Source organism: Mus musculus, chromosome 1, assembly GCF_000001635.26.
Source record: "Mus musculus strain C57BL/6J chromosome 1, GRCm38.p6 C57BL/6J".
Lineage (NCBI taxonomy): Eukaryota > Metazoa > Chordata > Mammalia > Rodentia > Muridae > Mus > Mus musculus.
The window spans coordinates 190803626-190829556 of record NC_000067.6 but is presented as its reverse complement, the minus strand read 5'-3'; the positions used below and the strand labels follow the sequence as shown (position 1 = coordinate 190829556).

Genomic DNA, 25931 nt, shown 5'->3' with positions numbered 1-25931 from the left:
AGAAACGATCAGGGCAGAAGACAGGACAGGTCAGAGAGCAGCAATAGAATGCTTGTGCTTGCTGAACGTCGTGGTGCCCTTCTTCAGCTCCCACACCACAAGTGGGTGGAAATCCAACAGCAGGGTGAGAAGGGGGGCCTGGGAACATGAGCAGGCTGAGTCCATGCCTGAGCTGTCTTAACGTGTAACATCTAGACATCAGCCCTAGAGTCAGGAGTTGTGTGGACCCACTACCAACATCTACTGGACGGCCCTCAACCAGCTTCTAAAAACGGGCGCTTGGGAAGCAGGTAAAAGCAGGAGGGAGAAACATCAAATGACCTTAGAAACCCTAGAGGTCAAAGGACACTGCATGACATAAGTGCTAAAGGACTGGGCTTCTGTATCCTGAGAAAATACTTTTCAGGAATGGCGGGAGAAGCCATGTGTGGTGGCCACACCTTTAATCTCAGTGCTTGAGGCAGAGGCAGGCACATCTCTGAGGCTGAGTTCAGCCTAGTCTAGTCCAGACTGCTAGCGGCACCCTGCTCATTAAAGCAGCATAGAAAGCAGCATGAGGGGAAATGTGGGCATCATCAGATGAAAGGCAGACAAGGCTGTGCCTCGCAGACTTGCCATAAACAGTGCGTTTTCCAAGCAGAAGTCAATATGAGGGCCTTGGCATGGAGAGGAGTCTTCAGGCCGCAGTACCTATTTCCTAAAGCTCATTATGGCTGGAGTCAGAGTTGCAAGATTATCTGATAGAGCTTTATGCGTTTTGGTTGTGAGCCCCGACGTTTAACGGCTAAACTGTCTCTCCAAAAAATATATGTAGAAAAAAAACCACTAAAGACAATTTAGAAATAAGGGAGGGTATAGAAAGAGTATAAAGAGAGGAACACTTCACACAACTTGACAGAGAGATGACTCTGTGGTTGATAGTGTGTATATTACATCTGTATATATTCTATAATAACTGGAGATGTCACTCAAAGCTCTGCAGATAAACTGAAGTAAATATATACACATATTTACTTATTTATTATTTATATATGTGGGTACAGACTCGTGCTGTGTAACCTGAATGGCCTTGAAATATGACTCTCACACCTTGCCCTCTTGAGTGCTGAGGTTACAGATGTGTGCCACCACATCCAGCCTAACGTAGAATTCTAAAAATATTCAATTAATTCATAATAAAGTAGAAGCAGTAAACACAAACCAAAAAAATCCCAGAACAAGTTTTCAAACCTCATACAAATGTAAGCTCAGACACATTATCAATTACACTAAATATAAATAATCTAATTATATTGGTTAAAGAAAACATGATCTGAGTGCATTAAAAATATGACTTAACTCTGTGATGTATACAAGAGATTCATTTCAGATACAGTGATAGAAAGAGTTTTAGGGCGAGAGTATGGGAAAGGCACATGCCTACGTTGGTCAGAAGACAGCAAGACTGGCTCCACTGGCAGATGAGGAGTCTTTAGATGAAAGGGCTGTGGAGATGTCCGGCATTGTACAGCGATGAAGACCATGTGGGCTGTGGAGATGTCCGGCATTGTACAGCGATGGAGACCATGTGGGCTGTGGAGATGTCCGGCATTGTACAGCGATGAAGACCATGTGGTAGGAGAGAACTGACTGCTGCAGGTTATCTTCTGAACTCCACACAGCTGCTGTGGGACACACATAAATACATACATGTCCGTCATTGGATATGCGTGGAAAGTCTATGTACACGCACAGTACTGCCCACTATGCAATGATGCCCTGAGACTGTTGCTGTAGTGCATTTGGCAGCTCTAGTTAGAGAGTACACGAGACTCTCTTGCTGTGTACTGAGACTGTACCAACAGTGCAGGAGTAGAGCACCTTGCTTTCCTGTGTCCCACAGACTGTGTTTACTGCAGTATTTACAACGGTGACTCTCACAGACTGCAACAGAGTAGTGGTACTTACCAGGGCATGTTGGCTCCTGATGGATTAGCTCAGCTTTGGTATGATGTGCCTGCCTCCAGTGCCGATGAACCCTTATTTTCTGTGTCACTGGTTTCACTCATCCATGGGAGTGACCTCAGAAGAGTAACATACGTAGATAAAACACAATGTAAGGCACAGAGGAAAGCAGACCAAGTAGACGAACTCAGGCATGGTGCAGTAACTTGTAACTGTTGATGTGATGGTTTCAGGAGTGGCAGAGTGGCCCCTGTGTACTCTGTTTGGAGTATTTTCTTGATTAGAGATGCATGAGACGCAGTTGGGAGGGCTTCGTAGGAGTGTTTGCCTGGGTTCAGAGAGAAGCAGGCTCAGGGATCCATGCCTCCACTGTGGGAGCCGAGAAAAGGAAGCAAAGAAACATGATCATCAGAACAGAAGTCAGTGGAATTGAAAATAGGTAGACAGTAGGAAAATGAACCACACTAAAGGGCAGTTCTCTGAACACCAGTGAGCTTACTAAGCCTGTAGAGAGGATGATTATGGAAGAAAGATCTTTATATCAGAAACCAGACCTATGCCACTCCATCTTGTGCAGTGAACAGTTTGGATGTGATGAGTTTAATCACTGTACAGTTTGCTACCGCACCCCTAAAAGACAAAGCCCGTTAAACCCACAGGGAAGGAACAGGCCATCTGGGTAAATGTCTCTCACCCACCACGGAAACTGAATGAGTACACAAACCACCCACAAAGCAGCACTAGGCCCAGGTGAAGTGGAATTCCGTCTAATATTTACAGAATACCGGAAGCCAGTACTCTATAATGTCTTCCAAGTCTAGACTAGGAAAGCAGTGCTATAGAGATTGGGAAGGGAGGTTCCTGTGTTTGCCTGCGGGTGACATGACTGTGTAATCTGAAAGAACTGACAACTCTTACGACCAATAGACAGTTACATCAGGGTTGCAGGATGTGAAACTAGCACGCTGTACTTAGCTACTTTCCTATGTGATCCATTAGAATCTGAAATTAAAAATAGTATCAAGTGGCCGAGGAAGTAACTCAGTGGTAGAAAGCTTCTGGAGTTTGACCCTAAGCATCAGTCAGCTGTGGTGGTGCACAGCTGTGATTCTAAAACTCAAGATTCTAACACGGAGGCAGGAGGATTCTGTGTTTTAAGATAGCCAGGTTACATAATAAAATTCTTTTTGTCCCTGCCCTCCCCCAAATCTCCAAACATACTTTCCATTAGTGCCCCAAACTAAATACGGATGTATAAATTTACGAAAGTGTACGCAGCATCTGGGTAAGGAAGACTGTATGTAACCCCGATGAAATAAAACAGAACTGAAGAGGAGAGGGCCATGGCGTCGATAAGAAGGCACACTGTTGTCAGGGGACGTTCACCCTGAACTGTGGATTCAGTACAGTCTGATTTCAAAGCTCACCAGGTAAATCTCTGTACATCAACAATCTGACTTCAGAATTTATATGAAGGGGCAAAGACCCTGGATGGGCAGCGTAATAGTGAAGGGGAAGGGTGGAAGTCGGAGCACTGATACTTCTTAAGTTCAAGTCTCATAAAGGGTAGCAGTCAAGATGGTTATATGCTGGACTTGATTAGCACTTTATAACTGTGAAAGATCCTATGATGGGGTGAGCAGACAAGCCCAATAGAGTGGAGAAAATACTTTAAAGATAACTGATTGAAGACTGTTATCCAGAGCATACCAAAACTCCTAAAACTCACTGGCAACACAGGGGCATACCTCAGTATCTGCAGCGGCCTGTGGTGAAAGTGGTGAGTCCGGGTATGTTGTGCTGTGGGGAAGGCTGCTCTCTTTAGTAAAGTCATGTGTTTGGGCCCATGACATGTTTGGAAACTACAGCTTTGTCAAATTGTTCTAAAGATAGAGTATCTAAAATTAAAAAGAAAAAAACTATTTTATTGGAATAAGATGTGTCTTTAGCGATGTCTTCATCCCAAACTGTAATGCCACAGTTACTGTTAAAATACTAAGAGACACAGGAGAAGCGCGTGGCTCCACAGCAGCTAGCTGCTAGGTTCCTGCAGATCCAGGGTGTGGCTTTGAATGTTAAGGGGCAGCCTCTGGATCGCAGACGGCCTGGAAGATGTAATTGTTTAGATTTGAACTCAGAAGGTCATAGATGCGTTTTGTGTTGAGACAGAGCATGAGTTTGAATCGAGATGTATCTCTTTCTAAAACTGCATCTTCTCATTGTTAGACCTGGGTTGTTCACATTTCCTATCAACCTTTTCTGTTCCATCTTCACTAAAATGTTACGGAAGCAATTGAGCCTAACGGCACGCCAGTATGTGAGTGACATGGTTTTAAAGCTTCAGAAGAAGAAAATTCCCATAGTGACTAAAAGGACTTAGTTATCACAAACTCAATAGCTAAGTCAGGGTCTCATTTATCCTTAATACCTGCTACATATGAGAATTTTGCAGACTCCCAATGCCTTCAAACTACGCAAGACAAAACTATTGTGAATGTATGTATTGATTAACAATTAGAAATTTGAAATGTATGTGGTTACTATTTTTAATATATGAACGTGAGACTTTTTATACAATCCAGTAGGAAAATGTTACTCTCAGTGCTGTTTTCAGACTACTCAGCACATGCTGTAACCATCTCCGTACCCTTTGACCCTCAGAGATATTGCTGTCTGCCTCGGCCTGTGATGGATGCGGCAGCAAGAGACCATCTCCTAATGCTATGATGTTTTTTCTTTTTTCTTTTGTACTTTCCCAGAGTTGGAGGGAGTAGGTTAAAAAGTGCACCTGTGTGTCTTGCCTTCTCCCAACTCATATCAGTGTGTCCCTGTCAGTGATCTGGGGGTGCTGCTGTCTCCTGGCGTGTATTAGCCCCCATTAGTGACCGGAGGGAGCCACTTGCCTCTCCTCTCCTTCAACAGCAGCACTTGCTATTTGCTGGATTAGAGTATGGACTTCCTTATGTACACTTGAGGTTGCTGTGAGGCTCTGGATGTCTTGGGTTCTGTTTCTGAGATGTTGACACATAGTTTTTAAAAATTAGGCCTATTTATTTTTATTTTATATGTATGAGTATTTTGTCTGGATATATATGTCTGCACTATGTGCATGCCTGGTGCCCACAGAGGTCAGAAGTAGGCATCGGGTCCCCTGGAACTAGAGTTACAGATGGCTCTGAGCTGGTGTGTGTGTGTACACGCACATGCACGTGTGCACTGGGAATTGAATATACACCCTCTGCAAAGCAGCCAGTATTCTTAGCTTTAGCCCATGGGTTGCTTTCTCTGTGTCTAGTCCTGTGGCTTCAGCAAATCTATGTGGGATTGATTTGTTGTTAATATCTAATTAGGGGTTGGGTGGCCACACACAAGCTTGCTGTATCGGTGATGCTGTCTCTTCGTTCTTTGTCTCCGTGCCGTGCCTCCAGTGCTGTGTGGTTTTCTCCTTGTAATCCCCGGGACCTTTCTCCTGTGCTCCTTTGTAGTTTTACAGCACAACAGAACACTGTTGTCTAGGTTGGCAATTCTGAGTAATCCTGTTGTAGGCTTGTTGTCATATACTAGACTAGGTCACATGCATGCACGCACACACACACACACACACACACACACACACACACACACGCACGCACTGAATTGGCTGTCCTGGCTGTCTTTGTTGGTTGTGTGGGTTGTGTTGATAGTCTCAAATGCCTGAGGAATGCTGTTGAGAGGAATGCACTTACACAGAGGGTTATGTATAGACCCACAGCAGCATGGCTTTATGCGAGAGCACTGTCTCTAGGAACCTACTTGTAATAGAGGGATGTCAACTGTGTGCTTGAGAGACACATTTTAGTTATGTACATATTAGTATCTGTGCTTTGACAATTCCATTGTTCACACATTTATAATTAAGACTATTTGTAAGTATTTATAAGATATGTCTATCAATCTAGCACACTATTGCAAAATTTTTATCCTTTGGATTTATAGAGTGTTCTTTTTGTTCTGAAGGCCTCAGTTTCTTTCTTTTTTCTTTTCTTTTTTGTTTTTTGTTTTTTGTTTTTTTGAGACAGGGTTTCTCTGTGTAGCCCTGGCTGCCCTGGAACTTACTTTGTAGACCAGGATGGCCTTGAACTCAGAAATCCACCTGCCTCTGCCTCCTGAGTGCTGGGATTAAAGGCGTGCGCCACCACTCCCGGCTCTCAGTTTCTTAAGATGTTTTTAGAAATAAGACTATAAGGGCAGTTTTATACCAGGACCCCAAACAACTGTGATGTAAGAGAAGTAGTCTCATATTGCCTTCTATAAGCTGTGTTATATAATCTCAGATCTTGGAGGACCAGGGACATGACCTGTTTTGTTGTCCATTTGTGATACACCATAACTGGGCTCAGCTTCAAGGCCTTTCACTTAACTGTGTAGGAAACATCCATTGGATGCTGCCAGGTGGCAGGCACCTGTTAGGTGATGGGACACGTGCCATCAGACGTACGTTCTTTGTGTAGAGGCCGGGATGCTGGTGCAGTGGGAGGAGTCTGAGGCGGGCGGCAGAGACACAGGGCTCTGGATGATGTGCACGGTACTGTAACAGTTCACTCTGCCAAGTCCCATTTGTGTCTCCCACCTAATCTGGTCATGTCTGCTGCCTTTTTCTGAACTATGAGTTACTTCTTCAAGCTGGTTAGGGTACTTTTTGATTAGCCTCATTTTTATGTGTGCCCCTTCCAGTGTTTGCTCCATTAAGGTTAAGCAGGCCTAACTTTCAACCTGTTGCAATACCTTTGGCTTCTCCTTGTGTATTTTCTCCCTGGACAAATAAATTGCCCCATTTCTCTATGTTCTTGTCGCCCTCGGGCAGACTGCAAACAGGCCTGAAGTGCAGGTACCCAGATCTTCCCCAAACCCTCTGTCCTCAGACTGTTCGCTCTTGACTGTTAACATTCTGGCTCCTGCTTTGCTCACACTCACCTGGCCTCCTCTGCCACTTTCCAGCCACCAACCCTTAGAGTGGGACCAGCTTTCTCTTGCTTTCTTTTTATGTCCTTTCCTGTTTGCCTGCATCGCTGTGGTGGCCTCTTAAACCGTCTTATGTTAGTCGGTGGTTAAATGATGTCAGTCTATCCCTTTAGGCACCAGGAATCACACCCAGCCCAATTTTCCTTGATCCCTGTATGAGATTCAAAAATATGGATGATGGAATTGTGTCTACTCTGAAGTCTGCACCTAGTCTCTCTCCCTACCTTAAAATGTGCTGTTATGCATGTTTGGTCTGGTTCTCCTCCACCGTTCATACTGATTCTGCAGTCACCTATGATAATGCTTTGGAAAATGCAGCCCTCCAACCTCCAACGTGTGTGTAACCTTCACACACACCTTAGCTGACAGTGCAGGCCTCCTGGCTGAGCCTCCCCAGCCTGTTTTGGCTTGGCCCTGCTCTCCTCTCTTCTGATCATGGCTTCTTCCCCCGCAGAGCCTCAGTGTTGTGTGGTTCTGGCCCTGCTGTCTTGTAGGTCTGAAGACCAGAGTGTGCAGGGCAGTGTGCGCCTCCCAAGGTTTTCCATCATCTGCCCCGCCCCCTCCTCACTGCTCATTTCTGCCTTTCTTTAAAGCTCTCTTGCTTTTCTCTGGGGTTTGTCTACATTTCTTTTGCTTGTGCTCTTTTGTGCCTCAATTTATACTGTAGCACTGGTCCACCCTGTTTACCACTTTTATTTATGTATCTTTTTTTCTTTTACATTTTGAAACAGTAGCCTCAGCTGCCCAGGAACTCACTATGTAGAGCAGGCAGGCCTGCCTTGAACTCAGACATACATCTATTTCTGTCTCCCCAGTGCTGGGATTAAAGTCATACACCGCATACTTGGCAGGTTTTGCTGGCCTGGAACTCAATTATGTAGCCCCAGGTTGGCCTGGAACTCAAGGCCATCTTTCGTTGGCCTCTTAAGTGTGGGGTTGTAGGCAGGAGCCACTATGTCCAGCTCTGTATAGCAGATTTTGATGTTTTCTGTGCCTTTTTCCAACAAGCCTTAGATTCCTCAAATGGCCAAGCATACTCATTGAATAATTTTGGAGGCAACAAGAAGAGACAATAACCATGCTAAATGACTTCAAATGCTCTGAAGGCTGTGTACACCTGCAGCATCCGTCAGCCGCACACACCCCATACCCCCGCCACTGTCACAGCTCCCACAGAGCACACCTGTGGATTTCTGGCAGGTGCTTGGTTGATCTGACAATGAGTGTCGTGCCTTTGTGTTTTATAAGGGCTTAGACTGTTGGAAAGTCATGGGCACACCGTATTCTCAGGCTACACTTCTTGGATTATATCACAATGCTACATTTTAAGCAGCACCAAACTTTGGCTTCATCTGCTATAAAAGTATAAACTGATTAAAATAGTAGGTTTTACAACTGTCTTGCTTTTGAGGCCCTTTCTCTTAGAAAGGCAATCAGGCTTCCCAGGCAGCTAGCTGATTTGGGCATGCACCGACAAGCAGGGAGTTGCTGCCATGTCTGTTATCATTGTGTGTGAGTGTCTGACTGGCCCACACGTGCCGTTCTTACCAGTGGATGGTAGACGGCTGTGTGGGTAGACTGCTGTTTTTTGGAGCTCACTCCAGCTTCTAGACATTATACCCAATCAGGCGTATCTGGGCAGGGAAAGCATGTACAGCAACCTAAAAAATATTGTATTTTCTAAGCAGATGCAATCAGGGCTCTGAAGTGAGATACGATAGTAGAATGTAGTTTTAGCAGAATTAATTTTCACCTGAACTTAACAAAGTCAAGCCACCATCTCAAGGAAACTTCAGATTCAAACCTGAGAAACAGGATAAATAATTCACGAGGGATTTGAATGGCCTGACCTGAATTTGGGCCCATGGACCCAGGGCTTCTGTGTTTACCATCTATTTAGCAGTGTCTTTATGGCCTTGGGCAGGTTCTTCACAAAACCAGAAAACACAATCAAATCCAGGAGACAAAGAAAGGTGTTGAGATCTGAGAAGAGCCTCTGAGTGGCTGTTTCCCTCACTCTTTAGCTGTCCTTTGTCAAACCCAGTTCTCGGTCCTTTGTACTCTGGCTGGCTGGGCTGTCTTTATATCCAGTTTCCTTAGGACACCAGTGTCCTGTGGAAGCAGGTGTCAGGGAGTAGTAGGTGCAGAGGCCTAGGATCTGAAGAGTCCCACGAAAGCTGTTTCTGTGAAGGGAGTATTATTCACTGAGGCTCACCCCAAGATAGAGGTGCCATTGAGGAACAGCCATTGACATCTGGTGTTTGGGAGCGGAGAGATTTTAAATGGTTGTTTGTGGTTGGAATAGTTACTTCCTGGGTAATTTACTGGAGAATAACCTACATTTTTGTCTTGTTTTAGGGTGTGAGGCACTGGGGATTTGGACAAATGACTTGTAAACAAAGAAAAAAATATAAAAAGACCAGTTTTAGAATATTTTTAGGTTAACAGCAGAATTGAGAGACAAGTAGAGAGATTTCTCTCACTGCATGGTCATACTCACAATAGTGTTCACTGGGATCCACCTGACAGAAGCCATCGTCACTTGGGCCTGAGAGCATAAATTACCGGAAAGGCCATACCTTCACCATGCATGCAGCCTCCTGTGCTGGGACAGAAGCTGAGGTGGTCATTTGCAAAACTGATGGTGGACTCTGGCTTGTGGATTCAGAGCTTTCCCCCATGTGCTCTTGGCGTTGCTCTTTGGCCTCTGGAGATGTGAATGGCCTGTGTGCCCCTTGCACAGACAGAAGCCAGGACTAGAATCTTCAAGTTATGCTTTATTTAAAGAGTTGGCCACCTGAGAAGACAGTAGTAGGTTAGCATCCTAGAGATCCGACTGTATCTCATCTTTAGCCACATGATTATAGGGCTTGTGCCTCTGATAATGGTCATTTCATAGTCTATATCTGAAGAATACATTTGTACTTCATACTGTAGGAAGGGTGCGCACACACACTCACATGCATACACACATGCATGTGCATGCACACAGATCTGTCCTAAGTTGATTGCTCTAGATGTCATCCAGAGAACTAACTCAGGGGATCTGGGACCTGGTGACCTTGGTATTTGTCCCCACTGCACCCATGCCACAGGGAGGAGCTGAGAAGGAGAAAAGTCCAGCACAGTGAATCTCAGAGGTAAGATGGACGGCCAGTCAGGACAGACTGACTGCCTTTGTCTCTCCTCCTTAGCTAAGGGGCCAGGGGCCAGCATCCACTTCAAAGGCATACCCACAATGCCCTTGCATTCTTCCCTGGGTTCCTAGACTAAAAGTTCCACTATCTCCTGTCAGCACTTTGAGCTGCTTCTAATACATGGGCCTTTGGGGAAGTGTTCAAAGACCAAACTATCGCATACATTTTTTAACGACTTATCTCCTGTGTCTCGGCCTGCCACAGCACCCTGGCTCCAGTCGGTTGTCGGTGGCTAGCTGATCAGACCATGTTCCAAACAGGCAGACACTGTGCTGTAACCATCAGAGCCTCTCTGACCTGCTGTTTTGTTCTGTCATGTATGCTACCTCATGGCATTCTTGGAACCCAGTCCTGCTCTGAGGGCTTCTTGGAATACAGATCTGTGCTAATGTAGTGGATTTTTTAAATAAAAACAAAACTGAAAACGATTTCTTGTATTTTTAAAAAATATATGTGTGCGTGAGTCTGTGTGAGTCTCTGTGGGTTTGTGTGTGTGAGCACAGGGCCTGCAGAACCTAAGAAGGGTGTGGGACTTCCTAGAGCTGGTGTTCCAGGTCGGTGTGTAGGTGCTAGGAACCCAGTTCTGGTCTTCTGAAGAGTAGCAAGTACTAGGCCATCTCTGTAGCCTCTAAAACATTTAATTTTATCATCTCTTCATTCATGTTAAGACTCACTTTTGCTGTTGTCTACAGTGTTCGTCTTTGTACAGATATGATGACTTGTGGCCACCATTGTGCTGTCTGTCTGTCCTTCAGGCTGTCCTCATTGCCCTCAGGGTCTGTGCCTCCGGACGCCCCTCTACCCTCCACCCTTTGCTCTGCACTGTGGCAGCCCCTCTCATTTTGCACAGTGTTGACTTTTCCAGAGGTCACTGCTGGACTTCCCGTGTGCAGCCATTTGCTGGCTGTCCTTTACTTTGTGACACGCGTGGGACTTTCCTCATCTCACGGCCTGTGCTTGCTTATCCTCTTGGCCTCTGAATGACGTCTTGGTGTTTCTGGTGCTCACAAAGAAAGGTGCTCTCACTTTCTTGGGCATTTTCTGTTTGGGCATCTTTTCAGTTCCTTTGGCAGACAGCAGGAGCCCCATTGCTGAATCATGGATAGAGAAGGAAGACTTGGGTTTGTGAGAAACTGCCCAGCTGTCTTCCAAAGGAGCTGTGGCCCTTTGTGTTCCGACCAGCTGTACAGGAAAGTCACCTGCTCCATGTCCTCCCCAGCCTTTGCATGTTCAGCAGGCGCTTTACACCCAGCTCCATCCCAGAGAGAATTTTTAATTGGCATATAATGATTGTACATAGCTATGGGATCCGGTGTAGTATTTCAGTGCATGTGCGCCGGGTGCAGCCTGCAGGGTAGTTGCTATATCCCACCTGGAATGTTTAGTTCATGTTGCTGAGAACATCCAAAGATCTTTAAAAGCTATTCTGAACTGTACAACTATTTGTGGTGAGCCCTACTTACCCCCATGTCCAGCCTCCAGCACTGTTCTGCAGGTCATTTGCTTTCAGCTCCTGCTGGGAGAATACATAGTATTTGTCTTTCTGTGTCAGCTGGCTTCATGGTGGCAGGCCCCAGCTCCACTCCTGCCTGGCCCACTCTAAAGTCAAGTTTTCTGCTTCTTACTGCTAAGTTTGAAGAGTCTGTGTGTTTGGGTGGCAGGCTGTGGCTTGTGCTCACACTGTCTTTGGCAGAACAGATGCTTTTTAATTTCTATGACATCCACTTATCAATCTTTTTTTTTTATGACTTTGTGTGCTGGCTGGTTTTATGTCAACTTGACACACACTACAGTCACTGGAGAGGAGGAGCCTCAGCTGAAGCAGTGCCTACCACAGCTCTTAGCAAGCCTGCAGTGTGCATGTTCTCTGGCTTCCCTGGGCACTGCACATGCATGTATACACACAGGCAAAACACCCGTGCCCAGCAAATAAGTACGAATCTAGAAGAAGAGATTGAAATTAACACAAACCCAGTCACCAGTTGACGTTTTGAGACTCTATTTAGAGGATGGTTTTGGTATCATTCTGTTTGTTTGTTTGTTTGTTTGTTTATGTATCTATTTATTTATTGCTTTTGGTAATTTTTTTCTAAAAACCTTAAAAATTTATAAAAATTTTCTGTGTTTTTTCTAACTATGGTTAACAGATGAATTTCTGTTAAGATGAATGCATTTTGGAGATTCAGTGTTATAGGTGAGCTAACTCCACAGTGATGTATGCTCTATACAGCAGCTGGATTTGGCTGTCACCTTAAGGAGGTCTCTCTCTCTCTCTCTCTCTCTCTCTCTCTCTCTCTGTCTCTCTCTCTGTCTCTCTCTCTGTCTCTCTCTCTGTCTCTCTGTCTCTCTCTTTCCTTCCCCTCCCCTTTTTTGAGTCTAGATTGGCCTTGAATTTGTAATCTACCTGCCTTAGCTTCCTAAGTGTTTGCAAATATATTTTCCAAGCACAAAGATAACTTTCTTCCAATGTTGCAACATTATGATTGTTAGCATTTCTTGGAAGATAAATTACTCCGAAACATTTGCTTTATTTTTAGCCATTTATTCCAATTAAAATTGTAAACTTTCTAATGAAATCATGGTGATGATTGAGCATTTAAGTACTCAGTGGCATGAACTAGTTCGTGGGGCGGGCGTGTGTGCCCAGAATAGTATTGTTTCGGCACCTGCCCCAGGCCTGGAGGGACACTTGGAGTCGTTACAGTCAGCCTTTTAATTGGTATTTTGTGGATTTTGTTTAACTTGTCTCAGAGTGTATTTTCCTTGGGAAATGTTTAGACTTTAAGTGCCAGGAGAGAAGCCCTTTCTAGCATGCACTGTTTGTGACTGTGCAAACCATATGTCTTTATTGTCATTGTTCATAGGCTGAACAGACAACTTAAATCTTAGGTTTGCGCTTACTCAGAATAGGCTTATTTTAAATGAGGCTGATTTCCGGCCTTCAATTATGAGGAAAACCCTCCACCTAGACTCAGAACATCCCTCGGCTATACTGCGTCTCCTGCCCTTGGTTCAGCTGTCGGAAAGGCAGTGACCTTGGGTGCTTTTCTGTGTATGACTGCTTACTCCCAGGGTTCAGTGTTTTCTGGTCGCTTGCCCGTTGCCTGCCTCTGGCTTCATCATCGCCCTTATGCTGACTTAGGCAGTATTTCTTCAGTCTCTTATCTCTGGGCTTTGATGCATATGTTCTGAAGGTGGCCACCGTGACTTTGGGTAGCAGCAGATGGTAAACCTTCAGGCCGCCACCAGCTATACCGATGCTAAGTTGGGGAGTTCACGTTTGATGAAGAATCAGAAGTGCATATGAAAGCTTTCACTGCCCAAATACCTTCTAATTAAAAAATTAGCATACGAAAACCTTTGCAGCTGCCTGGGCATTTGAAGAAAATGAAAATTAGTTGTTTTCTTAGAAATGCAGTTATTTATTTATCATATTTATCAGTGCAGTTTCTCACTGCTGTGTTTCCTAACTGTTCTTCCTCTGTTGTCCCAGTTTGATTTTGGCAGGAGTCGAGGCAGCAGCTAGGTGATTAGGGCTGAAATAGGGGCCTTTAGAAGCCACAGATGCGGGTACACTTTAAATTAAGGTACTTTGAACTTGAAAAAAATATATATATAGATAGATAGATAGAGAGAGAGGGGGGGGAGCGCTAATGTCACATGCTTCTGGTAGATTTGATCTGCTGTTTTCTACCTTGGAAGATATTAGATATTTTTGGATTAAATTTATGCTTGAAGAACTCAGCTTGTCCTAAGATCACCGTTCTCTGTGTGATGGAACAGGTACCATTTTACTCCAGTTCACAGGCAGGACTCTGCAGGTTGCCTGATCATTCCAAAGTGATTCATTAAACTGGAAGTTCTAGCACAGAGAAGATTTGGTTCCATCCCAGGAAGTTTAACAATATTGTGCATAAGCCCTAGAAGCCTGATGCACTTGCTACCAAAGTGGCTTCTCGAGAGTAGGAGGCGAGACCGTCTTGACTGGAGCTGAGTATCCAGGTGACATGACTTTTCAAACTTCATTTCTGAGCAGAGAACTTCTGGGAGACCAAAGGTGGGCTGGCTTCTGGTCTTTCAGGAGGGGCGCCTTTATGGTGTGTTTTAGCTACTGCTCCTGCTGCTGTAGCTTTGGGCCGTTCATTTCCTGGTTTCTGTTTTTTTGGACAGAGTGCCAGTAACATCATGTTGTGATGCTTGTGTGAGAGACTTGGTGTCTGAGTGGCCCTACCCTTTTTTTTTTTTATTCTGGTAGGTGAAGTTTTGTAAGTGATGGCTTGTGAGCGTGGGCATGGGGCTACTCAAACGTGAGGACATGCTTGAGTTTTGTGAGAATGCAAACTGTCACCAGCACAGACCATGGGCAGGGCATGGACCTGGATGCATCTGGGGTCACAGACTTGGGGCCACAGCGTGAACCACAGACATTGGAACCCTGTCCCTGATCTGTGCAGATGCCAGAAGCCATGTGGAAGCCTGTAATTCCTGCTCCCAAGGAATCCTCGAAAAGGGCTGAGGGATGCTGGGTGTCGCCTTTCACAGCAGATGACGTCCAGCAGGGGTCCAGGAGCAGAGGGACCCAGCTCATCATACTGGGGGCAAACCACTGGGAGTTTGACCACACCAGTGACTAAGAAGATAACACAGAGTAGACTCTGTTTTCCTTGCTGGATGTGGGTAACAAGGGTGTAGGGGAGGGCTGAGAAGCGAGTGTGATGGGGTGGACACTGGGAAATCCCCAAAGAGTCAATAGAAGTATTGTGTGTGGGGGGGGGGGGGCAGGGGTGTGTGAAGCTCAGTGGGTTTAGATAGAATCTGGAGGGCCTGTGTTCACTGACACATCACTGGGGTAGTGGAGGTTTGGTGCTGCCCGTTTGGTGCACACAGACGCACACGTCTGCAGAATGGTGATGTTTTAATGCTCCCAAAAGAAATCACTTAAACATTTGTCAAGTCCGGTGTGGCCTATTTTGAGAAGAGAATGTAGCATGAGGTACCATCGTTTTCTCCCCCAGTTATGAGGTAAATGGTAAGTTTTCTCTCCCTTGTGTATTGCTCTCTCCTTCTTTCTGAGTGTACGTGGTCATTCATGGTTCTGGTGGGGCTGAAGCACAGATGAGCTTGGTCAATAACTTAAGTTGCTCTCCCCCGACCCCTCAAACAATGCTCTGCCACTGTGGGCAGAGATGGAGCAGCCCTTTCTGTCAGGCAGAACGCTAATATAGTGCTGAAATGTACGTGTGAAAAATGAAAGAGAGAAATATGTTAATTGTGTTCTTTCAATAAGATATGCTGTCCGAGGTAATTATTTCATGACAGTGTTAGTAATAGTACTTGTTTTATCATGAAATAAAAGATGGTTTTAGGAGCCTTTTATTGAGAAGACAATTGTATCAAATTAGTACAAATTAGATTTTTGTCTTTATAAAGGTGAGCAAACCCATGAGCAGTTTTTAAATTGTGTTTGAGTCTACAAATGAACAAATTCAGTTTGAGGGTTAAAGACGCTGTTATTTTGTCCTTTATGCTGACAGCTTCATTACAGATTGGCCTACTATTGGCATTAAAAACATGTCTGGCTACTTATGATCTGTGTGCATGCGGCTATGATATTGATGCTATACCACTGTTCATTAAGGACTCACTTCAATGAGGCTGCAGTGTATAAATGTGGAGAGATACAGATGTTAAATGCAGTCGTTTTTCTTTGTGTACAGCCTTATGGCTAATAATTTCCAAGTGGCTAAAGCTCTTGTTAGCAGGAGTGCTGGCGTGTTAAGAACAGCGCTATAAATAACTTTAAGAATGAAAGTTGAAGGTGCTTCTTTTAAAGACTATTGTTAACTAAACATTATTGCCAAACAGATGGGGAGCAGTCGCCAGCCTGATGTTTTTAGGTCTAATTATATTATCACCAGCCCTGTACGGCTCAGTTGAAGAGGTGTACCCAGAGGCCAATTTATAATCATTTAGGCAACACCTGTTTGGGAGAAATTGACAGTCAAAGGGCACATTTTAAAAAAAAAATCACATATGTTCTTGTGTTTATTACCTCAATGTGAATGTTGTCGAGTGGCAAGCAAAGTTGGTGAGAGAAGAAAGCCCAAATCCACCCGCACTTTCCACCAGGTTTGTCCGTCCTCACTGGCCCTTTTATGTAATCTGCTTCATGCTTCATGGCTGAGTGAGACCAGCAAGGAGAGGACCCCCCCCCCCCTTTTCCAATTCCTGCAGGAGTATTCTGTTCTGACAGGCAGGAGGCTTCTGGTAAGAAAAAGTTGTCGGGCCTCCCCTTTCATCTCAGAGATGGTTTTCATCTGGCATAGATGGGTCTTTGCAAATACCACTGGCCCTCTGGGGAGTCACATAAAGAGTTGTGTGTTGATGCAAAACCCGACGAGGTGCTAGGAGCACAGATGCCTCCACAGAGCCCACCACTGTCCATCGCCTTATGTGTGGAGGAGACCATTGAAGGACTGTGAGTGCATTTCCATGCCTCGGAGGGCCATCTTGTGAAGAACGTGTCAGGAGCCCTGCCTGCCGGCAGTGAAGGGGAGAATAGGTCTCTCTGTGTGCAAGAACTCAAAGCCCATGTCTTCCTTGCACCTATGGTCACCCATCCTTCCTTAGTCTTTTTTTCTGGTGTTCTTCACCCCTGAGTTACGCACGTGGAGCAGCCTGGCTTCTGTCACTTCCTTATTCCTTCTGCAGGGTTTCCTTGTCAGTCCTTCAGGGGGTTCCTGTTGAATGGGCAGATGGCTGCTCCACCTTGTGCTCTGTCTCACATCTGAATCATTCTTTCCTTGTAATGCCCTTCTTCTGGTTGCTTTCGTACCCACTGCAGTGTGCCAGATGTGTAACTAACACACTGTTTGCACATGTGCAGGGCAGTTTAGCAATGAAAGATGTTGCGCTGGAGCTAGCTGGCCGGGTATACCTGTCACCCTTCTTTGCTTGGTAGCTTTTAAAGCAGGGTCAGCTAACATTTCACAGTTGTTTGCTCACCCTTGAACTTGGTTGATTAGAGATGTGCACTAGCTTGGGATGTTGAGAGTACCCCATGATCGCAGTCTGAACCCCAGTACTGTGGTCGTGTGACTTTGTGGGGGGTGCTCAGATATAAACCCTCAGTCCTGACTTCATTTCCAAACTCCATTGACACCTTGCTGCCTAGCTTCTGTGTTCTTACTGAACCTGCCAGCTGTGTCCTTAAAACACAAACACCATTTCTACCCTACTGTCAGCAGAGCTGATCACAGCGGAGTTAGCTGTCTGAAGACCCTAGTCAGAGGCCTTGCTGTGGTGTGTGGAGGACCTGTCTCTATGCACACTCACACTGCTAACAAGCTGCCCTGCTTGCACAGTTGGAGGAATGAGCTGTCCCCTTGCTGGTGGTTAGGTTAGCTCAGGGCTGTTCTTTGCTTCTAAATGTTGCCTGCTCCTCTCAAGCTCTCTCTAAGTTTCAGCTATACCCCTTTGGTTCTTGCCTATGTGGGTGGGTCTACATCCTAGTCAGCTCCTTCTCATACTGGGAAGACCCTTTACCATGCCACTCTGAAATTCATGTGATTCAACATTACCCACCTGGGCAACCCAGGTGGTCCCCATTTCCATCATTTCTGTCCTTTCTACCACAGCAGAGTCTGCTCACAGACTCTTGAGTGGGGTGTGAGTATGTCTGGGGACCATGACACTGTCTGTGACATTCCCATAAGGATTTTGACATCTGTTTGGGAGATGACAAATGAGCAAATGAAACTAAACTGAAGAATTTGAGATGCTATAATAGAAGTCAGTACAATATAAATGCGAGGACAAAGGAAGAGCCATCAGTATTAATAAGAGAGACAGAGGGATTGACATTTGAGCTAAATATGGAGAGATGAACAGTTGTTTGAGTAAGTGGCTGGGGGAATATTCCGTAGAGAAGCTGCAATAATAGTGACGGCAGTCATGACCCTGGACGAACTCTGTAAGAGCATCTCAGAGCGGCGGCCCTACATGGTGGCCGCCCTGGTCATCTTTCATCATAGCATCACACCCAGGGCCTCATGTCAGCCATATGTGGAACAAGGCGGTAGCCAATGCTGATTACCCACATCGGACATGGTAAATGTGTAAAATGAGGAGGGAGAAGAAGCAGGAGGTGGCTAGGAAGGCCCAGGAGGTGCAGCTCCTTGGTTGACTTGGCTGCTGGCTTTGTAGTTGGAGAACTGAGAGACTTGGAGCTTGGGTTTGGGGTCTCTGCAGGACATTTGTGAGGTGTCTGTGTGAATAGCATTGTATTAGCACACAAGCTGGTTTAAATAGTGCAGGTGAGACAGTGTGAGGCTGTCAGAGAGGGTGACAGCAAGCCTCTGTAATGCCAAAAGAAAGGTAGTGGCAGACACTCATAGGCTTGCTAACTGGTCTTTGTGGCCTATCTCTGCCATAGTATTTAGCAAAAATAAGCTGTAGATGTGGTAAGATTTATCCTCGTTCCTTTCTCTTAGGCTGTCAGGGGTGGCCATTCAAGGGGGCAGTGTGCGAAATGAAGTTCATGTACTGATTGTCTTGTTCTTACAGAGACATGGAACAGTGATACATCTGAACACACTTAGAAATGAAGCCTTGCCTGGTCTCTTTGACCACAGAGCTGTGCAGTGTGCGGGGGAAGCTGGGGGTCTGTCACAACGCCTTGGCTGTCAGCTGGGCAGAGCTAGTCTCTGGTTGGGGTGGGGCATCGGGGCAGGACAGATCTTAGCTATGGAGTCAGTAGGATTTGCTCTGGTCCAGAGTAGAGGAGTACCCACAGGATGCCTGAGATGGCGCTAGAGTCTCAGTTATCGAGAACCTGTTAGAGTGGGCTGCTTAAAGATCACAGAAGGTTGCCACTTTATCAATTTTAATGCAATTACTTCCTCTTCACCATGTGAGAAAATTCTTTGACTGTGCACTCCATCCACTGCCACCTTGTTTTGGGGTTTTCCCACTTTCAAGGCTGGCCTTGTTTGCACCTGCCGTCTGCCACCAACTTCCAGTTGCAACAGCTTCGTGTGTACCATGCTGCACTTTTAAGAAACATATTTTAAAAATAAATCTAGGAAGCACAGTGATGTTTCTATGCTATAGCAGTTTTAGAAAAGGAAATTGTAATAAAATTTTTGGGACAAGTAAGGTTTTTTTAAAAAAGTCTTTTCAGAAATTATAATTTTGGAAAGAATCACAACCAGGACCTGATTCTTTGTCTCTCAAATTCAAGACTAATGTTTCATTATATATTGCTAAATTTATTAATTGTATCTTTTACTTAGGTTTTACTTGTAATGGATACAAGGACAGAGCAGACATTCATTTTAAAAGTAAGTAGAATTTGTAAGTTTAGTGAATTTAAAAATTGACTTTCAAAAATAAACATAGTTTTGAAAGAAAAATATTTTTACATGGCACTTGAGTGTTTTATGTTTTTTAGTGGTCAGTGTTTCTGTTGTTTGCAGTTGATAAATATGGTGTAGCTTCCATTTAGAAAGTTCTTAGTTTAGAGAATGTGTAATCTGAATGCACAGACCTCAGGATTTGCTCCAGATACGCTGTTCCGGTTCATGGGGGTCCATGGGCTTCAGTTGAGCTGATTACAACTCCTAAAACCTGACTTCTGCAGACACTCTTAGCAAGTAGCTGTGTCTGGGCCTGGTCTTTAGTGCAGATACAGTACATAATTAAGTGGACAGTTGTAGTTTTGATATTGTTTTTGGGATGGTTTGCAATAGTATGTATTCTAAATATATCCAGATTAAACATCCCATAGCGTCCAAAAAGGTGGCTTGTCTTGAGCATCCATTTTCTCTTGCTGGTCAGGCACGACAGGAGGTCACACTGACGTGTGTGAAGATAGCCACTCTTTATGAACAGTCCATGCCCCCACACCCAGTGGTATTTACCTAGCGTTTTAAAACCTGCGTGGAACACCAGAATGCCCAAATCTTGTGCTTTTGGTGATTTGTCATTAGTGTTTTGGAAAAGAATTTAAAAGTTGCTGCTTCATGCAGGATACCCCTGGTGTCTGGAGAATGTGACTCGAACTGGCTGCTGCCTTAAAGACATACACAAGGAAAATCAAACTTAGAGGTCACAGAGAAATAACCGTGTGTCATCCTGATGACTTAGTTTGAGAGCATCGCTAATAAAAACACTGACCCACGTAATTGATTTTAATGGCAGCTTTGTGGCATCTTCTGCTGTCTGGATTCACGCCAGATGCCATCAGCGGAGCCTCTGGGGACCGAGGGGCACAGAGCAGCAGATGAGTGGTTTCTCGAGCCCCGAGTAACTCGGATAGATTAGTTTGGTTGATAAACACTGAGCACAGCAGGCTCCAAAGGCAACCACGGGTACAACTGACCTTTTTGTTCTCTGTCAGGGTCTAAGGAAAAGCAGCGAGTGCAGCAGGAACAGAAAGACCATCATCCCCCGCTGTGTGCCTAACATGGTGTGTCTGCACACGTACATCATCTCGGAGGAATCGGTGTTTCTCGTGCTGCAGCGCGCCGAAGGTGGGTTGGCCGTGAGGAGCATCGCCTGTGCCGAGTGCTAGTGCTAGTGATGTTGCTTTGCCTGCCATTTCATGAGCATGGACTCTGTCTCCTGACTCCTGCTCAGCCTCCTTGCTCTGAGTTTGGAGGGAACAGGACAACCCAGGTGATGGGCCAGCATCACTCACTGACCTGTGGGACAATCCTCATTCGTGCAGTTTGCTAGGAGATTTACTGACAGAATGAGAGCTTCAGTGTGCGCCGAGAGAGCGAGACTTTATTTAGAGATTTAATTCTGTTCCCTTGTCTGCACTAAAAAGCTACACTTACGTTAGATGACTAAAAAAAGCATCCCCTGCAGAATTAATTAATTGCTTCCTTCAGAGGGAACGCAAGGGTGTTTGCTTAACATTTGACATTGCCTCGTTTCTGATCTGCGTCTCATGAACACAGCATTTCACTGGCATCAGCATGGGTACAAAGCCGAGGCCTGGGCTCCGCCTTCAGCCGCATTGGAGCACAGGTGGCAGAAGGCACTCATTCGATGAGTCCGTGTTGCCTGATAGCACCTGAATTTAAATACATATCCTTTTATTTAGGTGACTTTATTTAGGTGTTTATGTGAAAATAAATTCACATAACACATATTGCCTTTTGGTGTTAAAACAGGTATTCTTAAAATAATGAAGAAAATATAAATTATTTTCTACTCTTACTGTAGAAAGCGTCCTTCCTTACTGTATATTGAAAATGAAATACTCTATGAAAATACTCTATTTTTATAATAGACATAACATTTGAATTTAATACCTTTTTCTCAGGAAAAAGAGACACTGCCTTCTGGAATGATGTCTCCTATGATAACTAATGCAAGGTTTTTGGTGGGGGGCAGTAAGGTACTAATGTTGTTATGGTGGAGCCTGCACAAGATAACGAGATGGAGGGAAGACCCCACATGCAGTGTTTAATAGGGGATTCAGAGGGGCTCCACGGCTCACAGGTAGTAAGAGAGTTAATTGCGTGTGTGAATTGGATAACTAATTCACCTTTGTTCAGACATTATAGACAGCTTTTATCTGAGGATACCAGTGCATTACAGACATTATTGAATTAGAGGTCATGTCATCTGATAGCGAAATACAGCCACCTCTGGTGTGGAACAAAATAACTTGCGTAGTAATAATCCATAATAATTTAGAACAAGGTCAGTAGGATGAATGTAATTATGGTCAATATTCTATTACCCGGTGTGGATTATTCATGTTGGAGATTATCTGTGGCAAAGCTTCCACCCTCGCTTACCTCCGCTCTGTGTAGCTTGCCTTCTTCCTCTTCTCGGCCCTCCACGTCACACTTGTCTTTCCTCTGCCATCTTCCCTTCTGCCTCTCAGGACTGAGACTGTAGCTGGTGCTGGTTTAATGTGGTGTGCCAGTGTCACAGTGCTCCGAGGGCCCGGACAGATGGAAACACAATCCCGGACTGTCATGGACTCGTGAATGTCTCTCCTTCCAAATGTCTCTGGCTGAATTTTCTAGAAGTCTTTGTGATATTAAGAAAGTTATGGCAAGGGGGAGCCTCGGCTCATTTGCTCTTAGCAGTTGATTGAGTGTGTGCCACACACTGAGCTGGGTTTCCCGGGAACAAAGCAGGATAAGAACCTGCCACCTTCCACACCTCCACACTTACTGCCCCCTTCCACACTTCCACACTCACTGCTGCTGTGGAGCTGGACAAGGAAAAGCAAAAAGCAATCAAGTACTGCACACGTGTGGGGCCTCTGCTCTGATGCCTGGCTGACACGGGTGGCCTCCCTCCCAAGTGACAGCGAGGGGACTGCTTCACGTCATGTGCTCTAGGAGCCCTCTCTGAAATGGTGACATTTAGGAAGAGTTGAGTCACAAAGCCCTACCATTTGCATGTAAGGTCCAAGGACAGGGCAGTGTGACAACACAGTGTTTGATGACCGAGAAAGGAGATGGTGGCTGTGGTGTGGCCGTGAGGACAGCCGTTTTGTTGTGGAGAAGCATGCAGCATCGTGGCAGGGTAAGAGCTGATTCATACCTCACAAGCTCACTCACTTGCCAGGTATGGTGATGTGAGACACTCATCCCAGAGTGGGAGAGGGTCACTTCTGATGGCAGCCTGGGTCACATGAGATCTGATTTCTAACAAACAGAGTCAGAAGGGTCCATCCTTGTTGTGTGGAGGTGGTGCTGCAATTGAGAACATGAATGCCGTCCTTAAGGGTGAGACCCAGAGTTCCAGTAGCCTCTTGCTGGCAGCACTCTCAAAGTCTCCATTCCCTAGCAGCACCACAGAGGGAGCCACACTCACAGCCTGTGACCTGTGGGAGGGCGGCACACTTAGGTCTCCAGACCTCAGCTGCTGGTAGGTAGGGTGTTTGTTAGCATCTGAATGTCTGTGCCTACACTCAATGTTTGTTGTTTGAGCCTGAACACATTTGGAAAGTAGAACTGACTGACAGGATTCTGCCTTGCAGTACTCCAGGGTGTTTGGCTAGAAATGTTAAAAATGGGGCTTCCATTTAGCAAGTTGTGAGAAAAGTAAATTGAGTTGGAAAAAAATGGCTTCAGTTTTGGACCCATGAACTAGAGATAGTGTGCATACACATAGAGTTCATGTGTGTGCACGTGCATTAGAGATAGTATGCATACACGTAGAGTTCATGTGTGTGCATGTGCATGCTTGTGGAGGTCATATGTCAGCTGTACATGTTGTTCCTTAGACGCTCTTCCTGTTGTGTTGAGACATGGTTTTTTACTTGACTTGGGGTCTGCCAAGGAGGCTGGTCTGGCGAGCTGGCAAGGCCCAGGGATCCTCTGAGTTCTGGGGTTCTAAGGATGCACTGCCACACCCAGCTTTCTTATGGGGCCTGGTGATTGCCCGGCAAGCACTTTTGTGAATGGGCCATTTCCCCAGCTCAGGAGATGTTTGTTACTGCCCAGATGGAAGTAGGCAGCAGACATAGCTTAGTGGCACAGTCTTCGTTATCATGCTTACAGTCCTGTGTCCACAAAAGAAGCTTAGAAGACAGGTATCAAATAGTCATTGTTCTTTTAACCATTTTCTTAGCTCGATTTGAGGGAGCAGATGGGAAATAGTCTTCAGTCAAGGCCGTGAGTGTTAATGTTAAGAGACTAGAGGTTATAGAATGTTCTTCAGCTTGGCCACGAGTGGAATGTTCACTGTGTGGCATGTTCTCAGTTCTCAGTCAGGGAACAGGGAATGATGAGGTTAGCAGCCCTCAGCTGTGAGAGCAGAGCGAGGCAGACAGGGGTGGGGGAGCAAAGCGGGGCAGAGCAGGGCATGGAGAGCTTCCTGCCAGTCTCTTCCAGTAGTTGGGTTTTAAGACAATTAACACACCAACTCCAGCTCTGTGGAGTGATGCGACCCTTCCTATTCCAGACAGTGTTTCATTCTGGCTGTAGAAACTGAGGCTTCTTTTTTTCTTATGGAGATGATATCCTTCTGTGCCTAGGCTGTCTTTGAACCTGTAATCCCCCTGCCTCAGCCTCCATAGTGCAGAGATAACAGGTCTGTGCCACCCTGCCTATTACTTCTGTTCCTGTGTTTTAATGCAAACGGATCTAATATGCTGCCTCTGACCTGCGTGCCATCGTAGCAATGCACATTAGACACCTTCTGAGCTTAGAGCTGTGTTATAAAAGGTCACATTGAGTCCCGGGACTCAAGAAGCAGAGTCAGGCAGATACCTGTGAGTTTAAGGCCAACCTGGTTGACATAGTGAGTACCAGGCCAGCCAGGGCTAGGTAGCTTACATAATGAGGCCCTCCCCTCCCCCCTCCCCTCCCCCCTCTCCTTCCCTCCCCTCCCTTCCCCTCTCCTCTCCCCTCCCCTCCCCTCCCCTCCCCTCCCCTCCCCTCCCCTCCCCCCTCCCCTTCCCTCCCCTCCCCTTCCCTCCCCTCCCTTCCCCTCTCCTCTCCCCTCCCCACCCCCCTCCCCTCCCCTCCCCTCCTATTCCTTTCCTTCTTTGTGGAAGAAAATGTTCTCTGGGTGTAGTACTTAGAAAGTTAAGGCAGAAAGATTATAGCGAGTTCAAAGCCAGCCTGGAGAATAGATTGAGGATGAGGCAGTGTGAGCTGTCTCACCATTGCTAGCTCTGTGGCCTTGGGCCGTTCCTTAGCCTTTCTGTGCCTCAGGTTTTTTGTACACCAAATAGAGACTTGGTGACTGTGCACTCAGTAGGACTCGGTGACTGTGCACTCAGTAGGACTGAAGGGGGATGAGGCAGCTACATGTGTATAGCACGTAGCGGCAGGCATGTGCTGAGAACTGCGTGTTTCTAAGGGTGGCAGGCACCTTAAGCACTGCGAGTCTGCAGATGCTGTTCTGCCTTTGACTTGAGGACCTGTGGAGTGGTACTGTTCATTTCCCATGATGCATTTCTTCCACTATTACTGCGTATGTGAACTGTTCCTATTACTTGCATGTATGTATCTTTGTGTATTTTTTTATTTTGTTTTGAAGAATTATTTGTAGGGCAGATATCTTTAAGTAGGAATTTCTGGGTCAAAGGTGATTTTTACTTTGCTATAATAATATCATCTGTGTTAAATCCAGTTTCTAAGTTTGCTCAAGCAAATCCACCCATTTATTGTAGAGTCTTGTAGAAAACCAATAAATTAAAATAAAAGACAGAGAGGTTTAATTAAATATTATGAATTACTATTTTATAGCTTAAGATGGCATAAAAACTGGAATTTCCTGTGCTTCAAAGGGGCCTAGAAAATACCAGTTATATGCTTGATATAATATATAATACCAGTTATATAATACCAGTTATGTGCTTGATATGTCAGCATGATCAATATTTTAAGTATTTTCTATTTCTGCTGAGATTTAATGAACAACAGTTGTTTAGGCTAATGTTGTCATAATGCTATCAATGTTTGTATAAGTCTGTTTGTCGGGGTTGATTTTCCTTCTGAAGAAAGCAGAACACTTTGGGGGAATTTGCAGTGTTGGAGGAATAATGTGCTCTGGTTTGGGGATTCACGGTTTATCAGCGGAGGTGAGGACATGCTCGGCCCCTGGCCCTGATCCACACTGAATGCTAAGGCAGAACTGGCCTCAGGAGTGAAGCTGGAGGACCTCAGGCAGCCTCTTTCCCTCTGAGAAGCCCGGCTCCTGTAATTCATGTTAGGGGGTTATGTGAGCCCAGAAGGTTCCATAAAGAAAACACCAACAGTCACAATGAAAATTGTTATGGTGAAAACAGTGGAAATCCAACTGGAT

At 45.4% G+C, this 25931-nt stretch overlaps 1 protein-coding gene and 1 long non-coding RNA gene across 10 annotated transcripts in view; one reads left to right on the top strand and one right to left on the bottom strand.

Moving 5' to 3' along the window:
* Window positions 1-25931, top strand: part of Rps6kc1 (ribosomal protein S6 kinase polypeptide 1) — a 140132-nt gene that overhangs the window by 83454 nt on the left and 30747 nt on the right. For 8 of the 9 annotated variants that reach the window (XM_006497172.4, XM_006497175.4, XM_006497173.4 and 5 more), the window contains 2 exons: window positions 19436-19483; window positions 20542-20674. The exons of the other annotated variant lie outside the window; for it this stretch is intronic. In XM_006497172.4, the coding sequence (XP_006497235.1) occupies window positions 19436-19483; window positions 20542-20674 (181 nt within the window). The remainder of the gene's footprint in view (window positions 1-19435; window positions 19484-20541; window positions 20675-25931) is intronic. 9 annotated transcript variants of the gene reach the window in all.
* Window positions 1305-9478, bottom strand: Gm51740. Its single transcript, XR_003948580.1, has 3 exons — window positions 9446-9478; window positions 1948-2313; window positions 1305-1664 (listed from the first exon to the last, which is right to left on the bottom strand). It is a non-coding gene; the product is annotated as a predicted gene, 51740 (long non-coding RNA).